The sequence below is a fragment of the Stigmatopora nigra genome, chromosome 21 (assembly GCF_051989575.1).
Source record: "Stigmatopora nigra isolate UIUO_SnigA chromosome 21, RoL_Snig_1.1, whole genome shotgun sequence".
NCBI classification, from domain to species: domain Eukaryota; kingdom Metazoa; phylum Chordata; class Actinopteri; order Syngnathiformes; family Syngnathidae; genus Stigmatopora; species Stigmatopora nigra.
In genome coordinates, this window is record NC_135528.1 from 2,860,001 (window position 1) to 2,875,224 (window position 15,224).

General features: G+C 37.0%; 3 protein-coding genes and 1 long non-coding RNA gene across 6 annotated transcripts in view; 3 read left to right on the forward strand and 1 right to left on the reverse strand.

Annotated features, from left to right (window-relative positions):
* Window positions 1-5,948, reverse strand: part of cdcp1b (CUB domain containing protein 1b) — a 10,915-nt gene extending 4,967 nt beyond the window's left edge. The window contains exons 1-9 of the mRNA XM_077744010.1: window positions 5,572-5,948; window positions 4,100-4,324; window positions 2,931-3,272; window positions 2,621-2,836; window positions 2,193-2,543; window positions 1,854-2,069; window positions 1,420-1,776; window positions 260-619; window positions 1-178 (exon numbers count right to left, since the gene is read on the reverse strand). The exon at window positions 1-178 is cut by the window's left edge and continues 20 nt beyond it. Coding sequence (XP_077600136.1) covers window positions 1-178; window positions 260-619; window positions 1,420-1,776; window positions 1,854-2,069; window positions 2,193-2,543; window positions 2,621-2,836; window positions 2,931-3,272; window positions 4,100-4,324; window positions 5,572-5,623 — 2,297 coding nt within the window. The 5' untranslated portion in view covers window positions 5,624-5,948. The remainder of the gene's footprint in view (window positions 179-259; window positions 620-1,419; window positions 1,777-1,853; window positions 2,070-2,192; window positions 2,544-2,620; window positions 2,837-2,930; window positions 3,273-4,099; window positions 4,325-5,571) is intronic.
* LOC144215179 (uncharacterized) lies at window positions 5,448-10,336 on the forward strand. The gene is made up of 4 exons (XR_013330362.1): window positions 5,448-5,893; window positions 8,708-9,056; window positions 9,235-9,336; window positions 9,949-10,336. It is a non-coding gene; the product is annotated as an uncharacterized LOC144215179 (long non-coding RNA).
* Window positions 10,337-11,191: 855 nt separating this feature from the next.
* On the forward strand, window positions 11,192-12,242 carry limd1b (LIM domains containing 1b). The gene is made up of 4 exons (XM_077743977.1): window positions 11,192-11,386; window positions 11,466-11,596; window positions 11,709-11,760; window positions 12,029-12,242. The coding sequence occupies exons 1-4, from the start codon at window positions 11,351-11,353 to the stop codon at window positions 12,110-12,112; spliced, it is 303 nt and encodes a 100-aa protein (XP_077600103.1). The 5' UTR covers window positions 11,192-11,350; the 3' UTR covers window positions 12,113-12,242.
* A 685-nt stretch (window positions 12,243-12,927) lies between these two features.
* On the forward strand, window positions 12,928-15,220 carry rida (reactive intermediate imine deaminase A). 3 transcript variants are annotated; one of them, XM_077742757.1, is made up of 6 exons: window positions 12,931-13,123; window positions 13,862-13,967; window positions 14,052-14,106; window positions 14,178-14,246; window positions 14,566-14,621; window positions 14,890-15,220. In XM_077742757.1, the coding sequence occupies exons 1-6, from the start codon at window positions 13,056-13,058 to the stop codon at window positions 14,944-14,946; spliced, it is 411 nt and encodes a 136-aa protein (XP_077598883.1). In that variant the 5' UTR covers window positions 12,931-13,055; the 3' UTR covers window positions 14,947-15,220. The 3 variants fall into 3 exon arrangements, with proteins under 3 accessions (XP_077598882.1, XP_077598883.1, XP_077598884.1); XM_077742758.1 differs by lacking the exon at window positions 12,931-13,123 and adding an exon at window positions 13,193-13,345; XM_077742756.1 differs by having other exon boundaries at window positions 12,928-13,123; window positions 13,862-14,106.
* The last annotated feature ends 4 nt before the right edge of the window (window positions 15,221-15,224 follow it).

Consider the following 15,224-nt stretch of genomic DNA (forward strand, 5'->3'; position numbering starts at 1 on the left):
AATCGCACATCTTCATAAGGACAGTCCAGGAATGAAAGCTGGGCTTTACTGCCAGCATCCACATTTATCTTCTTTGAAAGCTGTGAATTTACACTCATCTCACAGTATGGATCAGAACCCACTTTTTCAATTTGAAGGGATACTTTTTGGTCTTTGGGCAGGTTGACTGTGCACAGAACTGATGGAAAATATGCAGGAAGAGCAATCAATTAGGGAATGGAACTGTATCTCATGATTAGAAATCAATATTTAAATGTACCTGGATGTCCACTTCTCATAATAGAAACGCTGAATTTCAAAGTGAGGCCTTGTAACGTCCGGTTGGTTTCACAGTTCTTCAATACCATTCCAAAGTTGCCTTGCTGATGCTCAGGCTGCTTGTCAGTCAGACCGGTTTTGATCATCTTTTTGTCTTGTTTTCTGTACTCTAGTTCCACATCCTTGCTGAGACACTCTGGCGCCATGTGATCATGAAAATGTACACTGTAGTTGTGCATTGCAGGCACAACAAAGTCCCATTGCATCTGTTGGTTGTCAGGGAAGTCATTGGGATAATTGGCAGAGATGAAGGTCGTGTCAGAGACACCACGTGGTAGGTTGACATTCACAATAGCAACCACTGAAAAAGAGGGGTGAAATATTCTGTCTTAACATGAATGGATTGTCAAAACAGTGGCAGTACAATTCGAATTAAATGTTTTGTGTTAATGGCGTTTGGTGTGACACCTTGCAGTTTTGTGCATGTCAAGTCTAATTCAGCATATAAGCCGTAATAATTTTTTTAGCGATAAATACTGCGTACATGCCAGAAAATAAGGTACCGTATTTTCACGACTATAAGGCGCACTTAAAAGTCTTAAATTTTCTCCACAATAGACAGTGCGCCTTATATATGGAAAAAACTGAAAACCAAAAACGAAAAACCACCACTGTCGGATATTAAAAAAACACAAACGCCTGAAGTGAAACAATACTCTTAAATATGCAGATGCCATCTTAGTTTACAAAATCTTCCATCATATAGCTCCTTCCCTTCTGCAAGATTTTATACAAAAAAAATCCAAAACATCAACAATGGCTGGCTCTAGAGGTAACTGTGTAGTGAGTGCTTCATATCTGGAAATCAATAGCAATTACCGTATTTTCACGACTATAAGGCACACTTAAAAGTCTTAAATTTACCCAAAATAGACAGTGCTCCTTATAATACAGTGCGCCTTGTATATGGGAAAAATGTCATTCAATGGGCGTGCGCCTTATAACGCGGTGCGCCTTAGAGTCATGAAAATACGGTAATAAAAAATATTTGCAAAAATCTGAAAAAAATCAAAATTGCATTGCCCATCCGGTAACAAAAAACATCATGCATGGCTTCAGTTAGCATTAAAGATTAAATGTCATATAAGCCTATCTACTTACTGCTGGTCTCAGGTCCAACACTGAGTTTGAAGTCTACCGGAACCATCGGTCTGTCTCCTGGCACCCGAAGTGAGACGCGGCCCTTGTAGCGCACCTGTACACTGGTCACAGAACCGCCCTTGCAGAATGTTCCAATAGTGGCAGGGCCCGATCGCAGATAGGTCACAAGAACATATGTGTGCTCATCCGGACATGTCTCTTCATTGGAAATCTGCTTCATTCCTGGATCAGGGAAATCCAGTTGAAAGGCTCGAATGGAGTTAACTTTCAAGTCCCAGGTAAAGGTCCGGTTGAAATCAGGGAAGAGTGAAGACTCAGCTTGGACGATATCGCCAGAGCAGGAAGTCGCTGTGCAATCTGAATTCACATGAAAACACAAGTCAAATTTGGTTGAACAAACTTGGACTATAATTAAATTGGACTGGAGCCAATACCAATTTCTCTATTGATCTCCACTTTGAAGACATCCTCAGGTTGAGGACAAGTGAATTCAATGGATGTGTTACGAGATTCTCTCAGGGTAAGGCTTTTTGGATCACATGTCTGTTCCGGGGGTTGGCCTAAACATACGCTGCAGTCAGGTTCGACTGTGTCTCTGCTGAGAATAATGATGGTATCCGGGTCAGGGGTTACAGACAGCATTCTGCCAGCTGATGGATGGTAAAAGACAAAAACGTGAGAAAGAGATTTCTCAAACAAAAGCCATAAGGAATCAGAGGACTAAAATATTATAAAGTCAAAGATGCTAAGGTTTAAGTATGTAGGACACTTGCCTCTGGGTGTTGCTTTGGCGGTGAAAACTGTCCTGTCCATTTCTTCTCCTTGAGGCACTTCCACGATTAAGGAAGTCCTCCCAAGAAGCTCCAAATGGGACACAGGTCCACCTCTGCAGTAGCTGTTGGTCTTGATCTGGCCATCGTTCTTCTTTGTGCTCACAAAATACTGTGGTCCCTCTTGACATTTGTCTTCTGCTGATATCTGCTTCAAGTTGTCTCTAGGCAGGTCCAAAGTCAGGATGGTCCTTTCTGGGACATTGATATCCCATTGTAAGGATCTTTTAAAGTCCTTCCAGGTGTTTGGATCGGTTTCTCCTGCAGTAGGTGAGCAGGAATTCTTGGTGCATTCTGTGAAGAGAGTATAATATGCATTTCACAATTTCTGTAGGTCTCCTTTTGTCATTTTAATTTACTGAATGTCTCACCTATGGCCTTCTTCACCTCCACACTGTATACCTCTTGAGGTTTTAGGCAACTGAAGTCAATGGCGACGTTTTGCAGGTCACTCAGGACCATTGCAGTCTCGCTGCAGGTGCGGGCTGAATCGGCGCCGGAACACAGCTCGCATTGTGGTTCCTGCGAGAACTTGTTGATCGCTATATTCGTGCTGGAATCAACGGTCACAACAATCGTTCGGCCCTCTAAACAAGGAGAGATAAAATTACTGTTTGTTCCATTCAGGGGAAAATTGTTTTTTTGAAATAATACTTCAAATATCTTAAAATATAATCTTACTTAGCGGTCCAGCAGAAGCTTGGAACAACACAGATTCCACCTGAATCTTTGGTTTAACTTGCAAAGACACAACAGCTTGATCAAGAAGGTCGAAATGGGTCACAGTACCCGCTTTGCAGTACAAAGTGTCTGCTTTGCTGCCCCCTTCAAACGTGGCCACTGAATACTGATATCCATCATTACATGGCTGTGACATTTTCCGCAGTCCCTCTCCGAGGACAATCAGACGCACAACTGTCTTTTCAGGCGCACTGATCGTCCAAATAAATGTTCTGGAGAACTCGTTGAGAAGAGAGGGTTGAGTTTCTATTGTTGAAGGACTGCAGCTATCTTTTGTGCATTCTGCATATGACAAGGCAGATGAGACAAACATGCACACAAAATGAAATTCAAACATAAAATCAAGTGGTATAGACGCTTTGTTTGCTTGCTATTTTGGTTTACAACATTTTTAATACAAATATAAAACAAAATAAGAATTGAGTTTAGTGTACGGTTAGAATAAACTTATTTTTGAGTGTGTCTGTATTGTTACCCAAGTTCATTTAAATTGGTTTATGTTATGTTACGAGCGTGTTGCCGTGCAAAAAGTCTCTTGCCTCCACCTGTACTGAATAATCTCTCTTTTTAGTATTCAACATAATAACCACTAAATATGTATTAGGTACTCTGTTAGTCGATGGCAAATTAGAACAAATAAAAATATGCTTTTCCATTCCAACATCCTGTTTTTTAGTGTTTTTTCAGAAGGTGGGAACAAATTAATTAGTATTTGGTTCATTTCTATGGGAAAAGTTGATTTGAAATACCAGTAAATTGACATACAAGTTCGGTCCTGGAACGCATTGAGCTCGTATCTCAAGGTATGACTGGACACTGGCACCAGTATCTACTTTTTAGATTAGACAATGCCATTTAAAAAATAAAATGTCCTGTTTTGATGTAATTGAAATTATCTTTGACTACAAATGACATGCTTAAATGTTTTAAACATGAACACTTTTGTCTCAAAGTAGGTAAATATGTTATCTCTCTGGCAATTAGAAGAGCTGTTGGAAAGCTTTGTCCTGGCCCAAACCACAGTATATGAAAATCTTTGAATTTGCATTGCCAACCCAAAACAAAACTTTGCATAACCGGCTGCTATTAGATGTTTTTTTTTTACTCACCAATTGTTTGACTGATAGTGACCAGGTAAGACTTTTCTAAGGGATGAGAGCAATTGAAGAGTAGCTTAGTTTCCTTCTCAGGTTCCAAAACAAGAATCGAGTAGCACAACGTTTGTGTGTCATTGTCCCCACTGACAGTACACACTGTACACTCATCTGAGGGTCTGCCAATTGACACCGTCACTGATGAGCCTTTGTCGGGCCGAACCGTCAGCTGCTTGCATTCTGAGGAAATGGACCAGATGAAGTCAGATGATGCAAGAAAAAGAAATGCAGAAATGTCTGCATAAATAACTGTGGAGTTTGATACCAATGTCTGGCATATCATCCTTTAAACGTACTACCGTGAGACTCTACTTGTCCTGGTGTATTCATTTTATTTGTTAAAAAAACATCAATAGTTTCATTCATTATACTAATTTAGTAGGTTTTCGTGGAACAAGTATTTCATTTGAATGTACACCTGCAGTCAAGAGTATTGAGAAATTACACAATTCTGTCAGATGAGAAAGTTTCAAAATGTTGTACCAAAGGTATTCAATTGCAAGTCATAAATTTAAGATTCAAAAGTAATAAAACTGTCAAGCGGAATGCCAATTTATTTCTTTAAGATGCAATTCTGTTTGCACATGCTTACGTCTCCAACTATTATAGTTAAACATTTGGAGTATACTTCATTTTGTATTCAATTCAATTAAATGTCATTTACTTGTACATGTACATTTAATGTACATTTAATCCTCAAAGGTTTTTTAATGAATACAGGTATATCAAAAAAATACATTGTCAGGAGAGGTAAATTAGACAAACACTTAATTTTATTCAAAAACTAAATTTGAGGACAAAGGATATTTAAAGTGTTTTACATCACAGCTTCAAAACACAATAAACCAAAATATAAACACCACAAACACAATCCCTTGCTATGATGTACGTTGACTTTGAAATATTTCGAGTGTTTTCCCACTTCTTAGCAAGCAGATGTTTAGTAGATCACGATATTAAGTAAATAGTACATACAAAAACACGCACACACACACGCACGTTTGAAAACTTTCAACAAAACACCAGCCAAAATGCAGCTTCCCTTATACAAGGATAATCAACAAAAAGGGCCAGTTTCTAGTCGACAAAAGGACAGTCACAGTTTGTAGCAGATTGCTAGTCAATTATTAATGAAACGATGATCATTTCGAGCCTCAGAGGAAGCGCCATAAATGCCTCATGAAGCTTTTTGAATGCCCTTCTATGTGCAAAACCTTATTTTCCTTGCAATACATACTCTAATATTTGTCTGTTTTGGGCATTCTTTATTAGAGAAAACGCCAACAATAATGCATTTAAAAAAAAGTGAACTGGTTAAACAGGACAAACCCTTGCTTGACCCATTTCGCATGTTATATCCATACACACATTATAGACACATTCTAAAATGACCTAAACCCGAAATATCGCAGTTTGTAAAATCTCACCTGATGAGTTGAGGATAATCAACAAGAAAAGTCCGCAGGTGGCGAACCACATGATTGCTTGATTTCTCCGGACTTCCAAAATATGTCCAGAAAAAAACGTTTAAAACGAGTTCCCCAGAAAAAAAACGTTTAAAATGAGATCCCCGCCGCAGAAACAAAAAAAACAACAAAAAAAACAAAAACGTGATAAAGAGAGGCTGTCGTGTTTCAAAGTCGCATTTTGAGTTGATCCCGCATTACTGCGATGACAGGAAGCCACTTCCTGCTTACCTGGCAGCAGGGGCGTGGTCGGCGGGCAGGCTGACCTGTTCAAACCTGACAGGTGAGCTCACTCCCATCTACAGTTGCGCTAACACATTTGCCATACGCACGTGAAGAATTCTTTCGTTCTCGTGGAGCACAATGGCGGCTCTATTTATATAAGCACTGATCTGAAATATGTGGGGATGGATGTTTGTCACACATGCACACAGAGCAGTGGCGGTGCTAGTCTGAAAGTCCCTATGGGGGGCGTAATGGTGCCCCACCATATGATGGAGTGGCATCTATCATTATTTACCATCTCATCATTATTATTAAAGCACTGAGGGCATCTATGCTTTTTTTAGTATGAATTAGTAAAGAGAAGTAAGGAAGTAAACATAAGTAAACAGAAGAAACAGACCAGGAAGTGGTGAACATACGGCTCTCGAGCCGCATGCGGCTGCAGGACAAAATGAATGTGGCCCTTTGCCGCAGCTACCTCCGATTAATGTGTTAAATCTGGCCAAGTTGGATTGAATTGAATGGAATTGAATGCTTTTATTGTCATGATACAAAGTATAATGACCACATCACCACAATGTGTAAAAAAACAACTACAGACAGATAAATGATAACAATAACTAATTTTAGCTAACATAACAAGTAGTAAACAACAAAAATAAGTAGAGAAGTGCACAAATAACATCTATCATTTCATATTCTGAAATGGTTAATCCTCATTAAGGTGGCACGGGGTCCTGGAGCCAATCCCAGCTGTCTCTGACATCTTGAATCGGTGGCCAGCCAATCACATGAACATGCAGAATCCTTATAACAGTTTTTTCTAAATATGGCATTCCTGCTTTTATGACTGTACTGTACTTTAGGTTTTGTTAGTATGTTTTGAATGTACAAATATTGACATACAGTGAAATATGAAATTAAACATGACTGTAGTCATGTTTATTTAACACAATTATGTTTTTACAAAGGATATGGCTGCTTTCAATATGATTGTTTGCAATAAGAGTGATAACATAAGTTGACGTCAAATATATTTTGCTAATAGCAAACAATTAGTATTATGGATTTTGAAAAACCACAGCAATAGTTTTTGCATCATAACCACATTGTAACTGTATGAAACATGACAGAAATAATTGAACATACAATAATGAATGAATAATAAAACAAAACCAAATTGAGACCTAGTATTCATTTATATGTACACAACACATTTTAGCTAATGTAGACCACTTTTATAATCAAATAATTAATACTCTGAACCACATAACCAAAAAATACAATGATGAATGTTTATTGTAGCTATTTACGCAAATCTCTAAGAAGTGAAAAGTCACATTTACAAATGGAAATGATTAACAGTACTTTTGGATGGAAAATGTGTCTTTCAGTAAGTCTTACTACCAAAATCACTAACATATTTTATAGATACACAGGATAGGATTTGTTCCAACACACATACGACCCTAATAAGTATTAGATTAGATGAGATTAGAACTTTATTTCATCCCGTATTTGGGAAATTTCTTGGTTGCAGTAACAAGACAGACACACAAGACATTGTAGACCTAGTTAAAAAAAACTTGAGCCACACACAACAAGTAGACTATACAAAGTAGTCACATTGAACTATTCTTACATTTAAAGATGATACCTCATAAACATTTGGATTTTCAGTTATGCATTTGCTTGTACCACATTTTTTTTGTAGTTCCCTGTGCCTTTTAGTGAGAGAAGAAAAAAAACGGCTTTGAGGGCCTATGGGAAATATTTGACTTAGTGAAATGATAAAAAATTAATGTGTCTAACATGTTCAATGCTCGCTTGTACGGCTGACAAGCTTCTACATGCCACAACAGAGACATTCCTGAAAGGAAACATACCCAAAGGGAAAGAATGCTTAGCGCGTACATAAATACTGAATACATACATACATACACATCACTTTTCTTGTATATAGATTTTCCATTAGTCTACTTTTGAACTCATGAGCTCATTCTGAATGTACCGTTAACATCTTAAAAATATTGATGTGTTGAATATTGACTTTGTAAGGATCATCTCCTTGTCAAAATTCACAGTGAAACGTGTACACTCCAAAGATCGCAAAGTAAGGGATGTTTTTTGTTGAACTAGTCTGACAGCACGTTTGAGTGCCTACAAGTGTTGCACTCGCAAACAAGGCAGCTCAGTAAGGAATCAGCAGCTGTCACAAATCCCTTCCCTCCCATGGTACTGTAAAAATGGGCCATGCACACAAGTGCCACAAGTTTGTAGGTTCTCATACCAAGGAATTGGGTTTCATGGCAAATGTTTCTTTCCCACACAAAGAAGGAAGGTGAACTCCCCTTACCAGTAACACTACTAACGCTGAATTGGCAAATTTTGGGTATATTTACTGTATCTCATGTTAACAACGATCATTGTGTGAAGTGTGTGTGTGATTCTCATGTTGATGTTTAAGTAAACTTGTGTGGGGTTAAAAACAACAACAGTTTTTATGCATGTCAGAGGTCAAAACGAGTCTGAGTTTGGTTTAAAGTCGCTATTTTTGTGATTTGATTTTTCGAACCACTCTCTTTGAAATGAGTGTTAGTCACATAGAGTTTTATTATTAAAGCAATACAGACCAACTTCTTACGTTAAACACCAAATTCCATATTCTATATTAAATATTTATATCCAAATTGGCCTGGAAATCTAATAAAATGATATTCAACGTCGTTTTTTTTTTTTTTTTAAATCATCACCAAAACCAAATCAATTTTTACCTATAAACACTCCACATGAGAGTTGCACTCATTTTCTAGCCTGTACTAAATTATAATATAAATATTTTATCTATCCCTTCTGTCATCCTATTTTGTAGATTCAAACCCAGATCCCCCACTGCGAGGCCGAGGCGCAAACCACTCAATCACCGTGCCACCCATGTGTAAACCTATTCCACAAAGTCTGCTGCCATCCAAAGACTCACCACCTATGAGTTCTGTGTGTGGATGGAGGGGGGGTGGAGTGAACCTCTACAGCACCCCACCCTCCTACCAGTAAGACCAATAGTACCAAACGCACCAGTTATAAACTGGGAAGGCAGATCTGGTTTCAGCTGTCTGTACAAAATTAAACCTGTTGACTATTAGACAGTCTGCTCTCCAAGGAAAGACAACTTGGACAAAGGAGGAAAATGGACATCAGTGATAGTTCCAAATATTACTTTGGTAAGATGGTATATACTCCCATATTATGAATATTGTCCACTTCATAGTGTGTCCTATTTTTCTGGTTTTGCACTTGTGGAGGTAGACTTTACAACCACTTCAATGAATCAGTGTTCTCTACTCTGTATTGTCATTTGCATTAAGAACTGTGTTTTATTTTGTGTTTTTTTTGTTTCAGGTCGCTGTGCAAAATGTAGTAAAGATGTATATGGTGCGGGAAAAGCCTGTCGGGCCATGGGACAAATATTTCATGAATGTTGTTTCAACTGCAGTGTTTGTAGTGAGTTTCTTGTGGGATTGAAAAGGGGGTGGGGTCTTTTACTATTATTAGTATTTTCTACTAGTTTTAATTTCAATTTTGATTTTTTTTTTAAATTCCTAATTGAATTCCTAAAACTCTTTTTTTTATATTTAAATATATTTTTAATTATGTTAAAAAAATATTGAATTCAAGTGAATTAATATTAGCGCTGTTTGATAGGTATATTAATGCCATCAAAGTTAAGTAAAGCTTTATACAAATATGAAAAAAAATAAATTTGACATCACTGATATTTATTAATGGTGTGGTATCATTGTTTCTAATGGTGCAAAACCGGAATTTTATTTGCTTTTATAATGTTTTCTTGTAAAATATAACTGTCACGTAACTAAATAAGTAAAACATAATTTCTGTAGTTCTACACTAATCCAAACATCTAATAAGTATTGATGAAGTTCAAATGAATATGTAATTTTGTTACTTATGTAAGACTACCAAATAATAAGGTCATCACTGGTATTTAAAAAGCAATATAGTCATACATTGTCATATTATTTTCAATTGAATGAAATGAAATTGAGCATGCTCAAGTTTCCTTTGAATTAGTAAATTGGATTGTTTTCCCATTAGGTAAAAATCTACAAGGCAAGCCATTCTATACAGTGACGGGAAGTATCTATTGCGAGGAGGATTTTTTTGTAAGTAGACAGCAAGACATAAAATTGTTTGTACCCTTTTGTTAGAGAACAAATCTTAACTAAAATATAACTTTGGCATTTTAAATGTTTCAGCTTGTTTGACAAATGCATTTTGGTGCGTTTATCGGTTTTCTTGTGGGTTATTGTTGAATAATTGCGACCTGTGACTGAGACAAGTCACAGATTCAAAAGTACCAGATGAGAAAAACAGTTTCCTCCCTTAACACAATAGATGCAGTGTTCTTTTCTCAATATGCATGTTTTTGCATTCGTAAAAATAGAGCTCATTTGACTTGCCAAATATGTCTGGTTTTATTTCATTTAATCAAAAGCTACTTGTACCTACCTATGTATGCGACCACTTATTCATGGTGATTACTTATCTATGTTGACTACTACTTATTTTTTATGTTGAATACTACTTATTTTTTATGTTGACTACTACTTATTTTTTATGTTGACTACTACTTATTTTTTATGTTGACTACTACTTATTTTCTATGTTGACTACTACTTTAGTATTTTGACTACTACTTATTTTTTATGTTGACCACTATAGTCTTTTGACTACTACTTTAATATTTAGACTACTACTTTAGTATTTTGACTACTACTTTAGTATTTTGACAACTACTTTAGTATTTTGACTACTACTTTAGTATTTTGACTATTACTTTAGTATTTTGACTTCTACTTTAGTATTTTGACTACTACTTTATTATTTTGACTAATACTTTAGTATTTTGACTACTACTTTAGTATTTTGACTACTACTTTGGTATTTGGACTACTACTTATTTTTTATGTTGACTACTACTTTTTTATGTTGACTACCACTTTAGTATTTTGACTACTACTTTAGTATTTTGACTACTACATTAGTATTTTGACTACTACTTTAGTATTTTGACTACTACATTAGTATTTTGACTACTATTTTAGTATTTTGACGACTACTTATTTTTTATGTTGACAACTACTTTAGTATTTTGACTACTACTTATTTTAATGATGACTAATACTTTAGGATTTTGACTACTACTTATTTTTTATGTTGACTACTACTTATTTTTTATGTTGACTACTACTTATTTTTTATGTTGACTACTACGTATTTTTATGTTGACTACTACTTATTTTTTATGTTGACGACTACTTATTTTTTATGTTGACTACTACTTATTTTTTATGTTGACTACTACTCATTTTTTAAGTTATTCCAGCGACCACTGTGTACTTTAAATGAAAAGCACCAACAATTTTGTTCAATATGAAATCCTACTCATTTGTACTTTTATTCCACATAGTACTCACGAATTCACCCATCCTTTGATATGTGCTATGGTTGTAATCAGTTAATCACAGATCTGGTGAGTAGTGAATATATATGTCAGTGTGGTTTTTTTGTGGGGTAAACATGAATAATATGAAGTCTTTGTGGACTATCAGGTCCTTCAGGCTCTAGGGAAGTCGTACCACCCGACTTGTTTCTGCTGTGCTGTTTGTCGACAAAGCTTAAAAGATGAGCCCTTCACTGTGGGCACAGACAACAAGGTTTACTGTATCAAAGACTACCACAAGTAGGTACATTCACTATTGATTGCCTCACCAAATAACGGGTCACACCCATTTATTACGACAAATGACTAAGCCAAGAGTTGCAAGACAGGCTGAACATGTTGGTGGTTTCAGGGTGAAGGCTCCGAGCTGTGCCGCTTGTAATAAACCCATAATACCCACTGAGGTGAGCTTTGGCGAGACGTTATTCTACATCAAGGGTGCTCACACTTTTTGTTCGAAGATCTACTTTTCAAGGGGCTAAATTTGCAAGATCTTTTTCCCCAGATCAAGTCCAATACAAAACCTGACAACAAATCCAATCCTTGGATCAAATCTTACTGTCATGTGATCTACTTTGTGATCAATTGGTAGCTTTCTATAGATGTATTGAGCACCCCTGTTCTAGATTCATTGCATTTATGATGAAAATTTGATGAATCTTTGTTTTTCAGGGTTGCACTGAATCTATTCGAGTGGTTTCACTCAACAAAAACTACCATGCGGAGTGCTTCGGAAGTGACGTCGACTTTGTTTGAAGATGGGATAGTAGAGCAAATAAGTTTTATAATTTGTGCAATAAGTGAGTTGTTATACTGTTGAGTTGTTTATCAGTTTTGAGAAGGTTTTGTATCATTAAAACAAGAAAAAGATGGTATTTTAAATTGAGATTCATATATTCTGAATACATTTTTTCATTCATTCTACTGTGGAATGTTTGAATATTTACATTTTTCAGTCCAAGTGCTGGATGATAAAACGTAATATGTATATATATCATTTTCATATTATATAAATAAATAGCCATACTTTCACGACCATGGAGTGCAAATAAAAAATAAAAAAACCCAAAAACATCTGACTGATATTAAGGCCACTTTTGAGTGACAATTCATTATTTGGAAATAATGTAGCAAGCTGCTAACTCTTTTTCTGTAGACTGCATGCTGCCTTTACTAAGCCCAGACCCACAGATACAAAGGCAATTACAGCACAAAAGAAATTGCATTTGAGATTTTAATTTATTGTAGGATTGCTGACAAGAACATCACACAAAGTTGCACAAGAGACTTTCGGTTTGTTGTTCAACGGTTAAAAAAAGTTATTTTGTTAGTATAAGGGTTAATATGAGGAATAAGTATAAGACAAAAATAGTTTATGCTCAGAAAATTACGTCATGGTGGGCAGCAATGTTTAATGTGAATAAAAAGTTACTTTGAAGTTACAGATCAGTATATTTTATAAGGACGAAGTTACAAATTTTAGTACTGAATATTGATGGTTAGCGACATCTAGTGGTTTATCGTGGTAGCACGTTCTACGACCTGCACCCTCCTCCAACGACATATATTTCTATGCACAAGCGCCATCACTTCCGGTGCGACCGCCTGTCAGAAAAACTTGGGGGCAAAGTTCCTCCTTTTCTTTTGGGCATAAATAATACACAAGCTCTCAAGCAGCGTCCCATTATTTCAGCGTTTAATGATGTCCACTCTCATCAGAAAAATCATTAACACCGCCACAGCGCCGGCTGCCATCGGCCCCTACAGGTAACGAACGGTTATTAGCCATATTATAAATGCATTGCATGAGAGGTGTGTCTTAGAGGTCAATGAACTCAAGCGATAACGTTTTAAAGTGAGATTTGGAGCAAAAACGACAACAGAGTCCAAACTCTCTTCAAAAAGCAGCAGGTGACGTCAAAATATGGCGACAGTTCGCAGGCAGATAACATACACGGATAAAGCTCCCGTCAGGCAGGGAATTTACAGGTAAGATGAATGAATGAGGGATTGTTTAAATTTATTATTTAATTATTGGTATACAATCGTTAAGCGTTGTCACTTTTTATCGCGTAACATTGCAACGTGTGTCCAAGGGGAGTTTCGGTTTTGGACCAATCAGAATCATTATAGGCGGTGCAGTCGTTTGAGTGGTACCGATTCTTTGGTGGCGCCCCAAAGTTATGCCTGCCAGCCCCCCAAAAAGTCAAATTTAGGACGCCGCTCATGTTTTAGCCTGTTTTAAAGTACAATAAAAATCTAAATGTGCGTTTACTCCCCTAATATCTTAATTATGGAGGCTGCACTTGAGTTGGACAATGGGGGTGTTTCGTGATTAGGACACGGGTTCGTCTGTTTATTGGTGACGTCACGATTGAGCTTTAAAGATTAGGGAATATGGTCAGATATTTTGAAGTCTCTCAGGTTGGAGGGAATGTAAGAGTGGAGTAAGGTGGGAAATAAATAATGTCATCTTAAGTCTTGTTTGACTTTTTTTTTACTCAGTCAAGCAGTGCTGGTGGACAGGACCGTCTACATTTCCGGTCAGCTGGGAATGGATGTGGCCTCTGGTCAGCTAGTTCAGGGAGGAGTGCAGGCTCAGGCCAAACAGGTTCTATCTCCATACACACACTCATACAGATTCTCAGAGGTGGCAACAAGAAAAATTACATTGACTTGTGTAAATGTTCTTCAGGCTTTGGTCAACATGGGTGAGATCCTTAAAGCTTCGGGCTGCAACTACAGCAACGGTAACATCTGGAATCTCACCAGCACTGCTTTTTGTTACGATGCTAACATGGGACGCATTTGGCTATTTCAGTGGTGAAGACGACTGTTCTGTTGGCGGACATTAACGACTTTAATGACGTGAATGAAGTCTACAAGACGTGTAAGTTGATCCCGTTAAAGTTAAAACTATTGTTTGGGCCCTTTTATGCCAGTTGACAGTAATCTTAGGCCTCTTGCTCGCTGTATCAAGAAAAGACAACAGATAAGTGAAATGAAAGCTTGAGGCCACCTAGTGTTTATAAGCGGACACTACGATGTGAGAGGTCAACGTGTAATGTGACCTCCACCGTAAAAGTGGAGACTCCTTTGACAACAACACGCTTTTAGAAACTAGAACAATAAATGGGTGCAACTCCTCAAGATATGATATTTTTTCCCATAATTAAAGACAATAGTGATATATTTTTCCCCTTTCACAGTTTTTAGCAGCAACTTCCCAGCCAGAGCTGCCTATCAAGTGGCAGCGCTCCCCCGTGTAAGTATACAGTCAACATAAGAATACAACATTACATTCAGTAGTTCAAATTTATAGGACTTTATTTCATTCAATTTTTTTCTATACATAAGAGTGCTATTTTGGGGTAAGGGTGGGACAGATTAACAGCATTGAATTTATCACAATGTGGAGATGAACTGGATGTATACTTTGTGGATTATTACTGACTAAATTAGTACATTTTGTGCTGTCATTCTATTTTGAATTCTCCATTCTGCTTGAAAATTTTTGTTTGATATCTCTCCAGGGCGGCCTGGTGGAAATCGAAGCCGTGGCAGTACTCGGTCCTCTGGCGGACTCCTGAATAGACGGTCAACTTGTAAACAACTTGGAGTTAAGCATGTTTTCCCAACAATACTTGATAAACTAAAGTTGTCTCTTATTTCACCGAACCGCTTTTCAAAATACAAAAACCCCACAGAATGGAAGGAAGCACTTATTGTACCACAGTCCAATAAGTAAATCATACACAAAACCAATTATATTGCAGCGCCGTGCCTTAAGTCGCTTTTGTTCTTGTAAAAAGAAGTCAAAACCGGCCGAGTAAAGCCAAATAAAAGAACCTGAGGGACATAGCTTTTC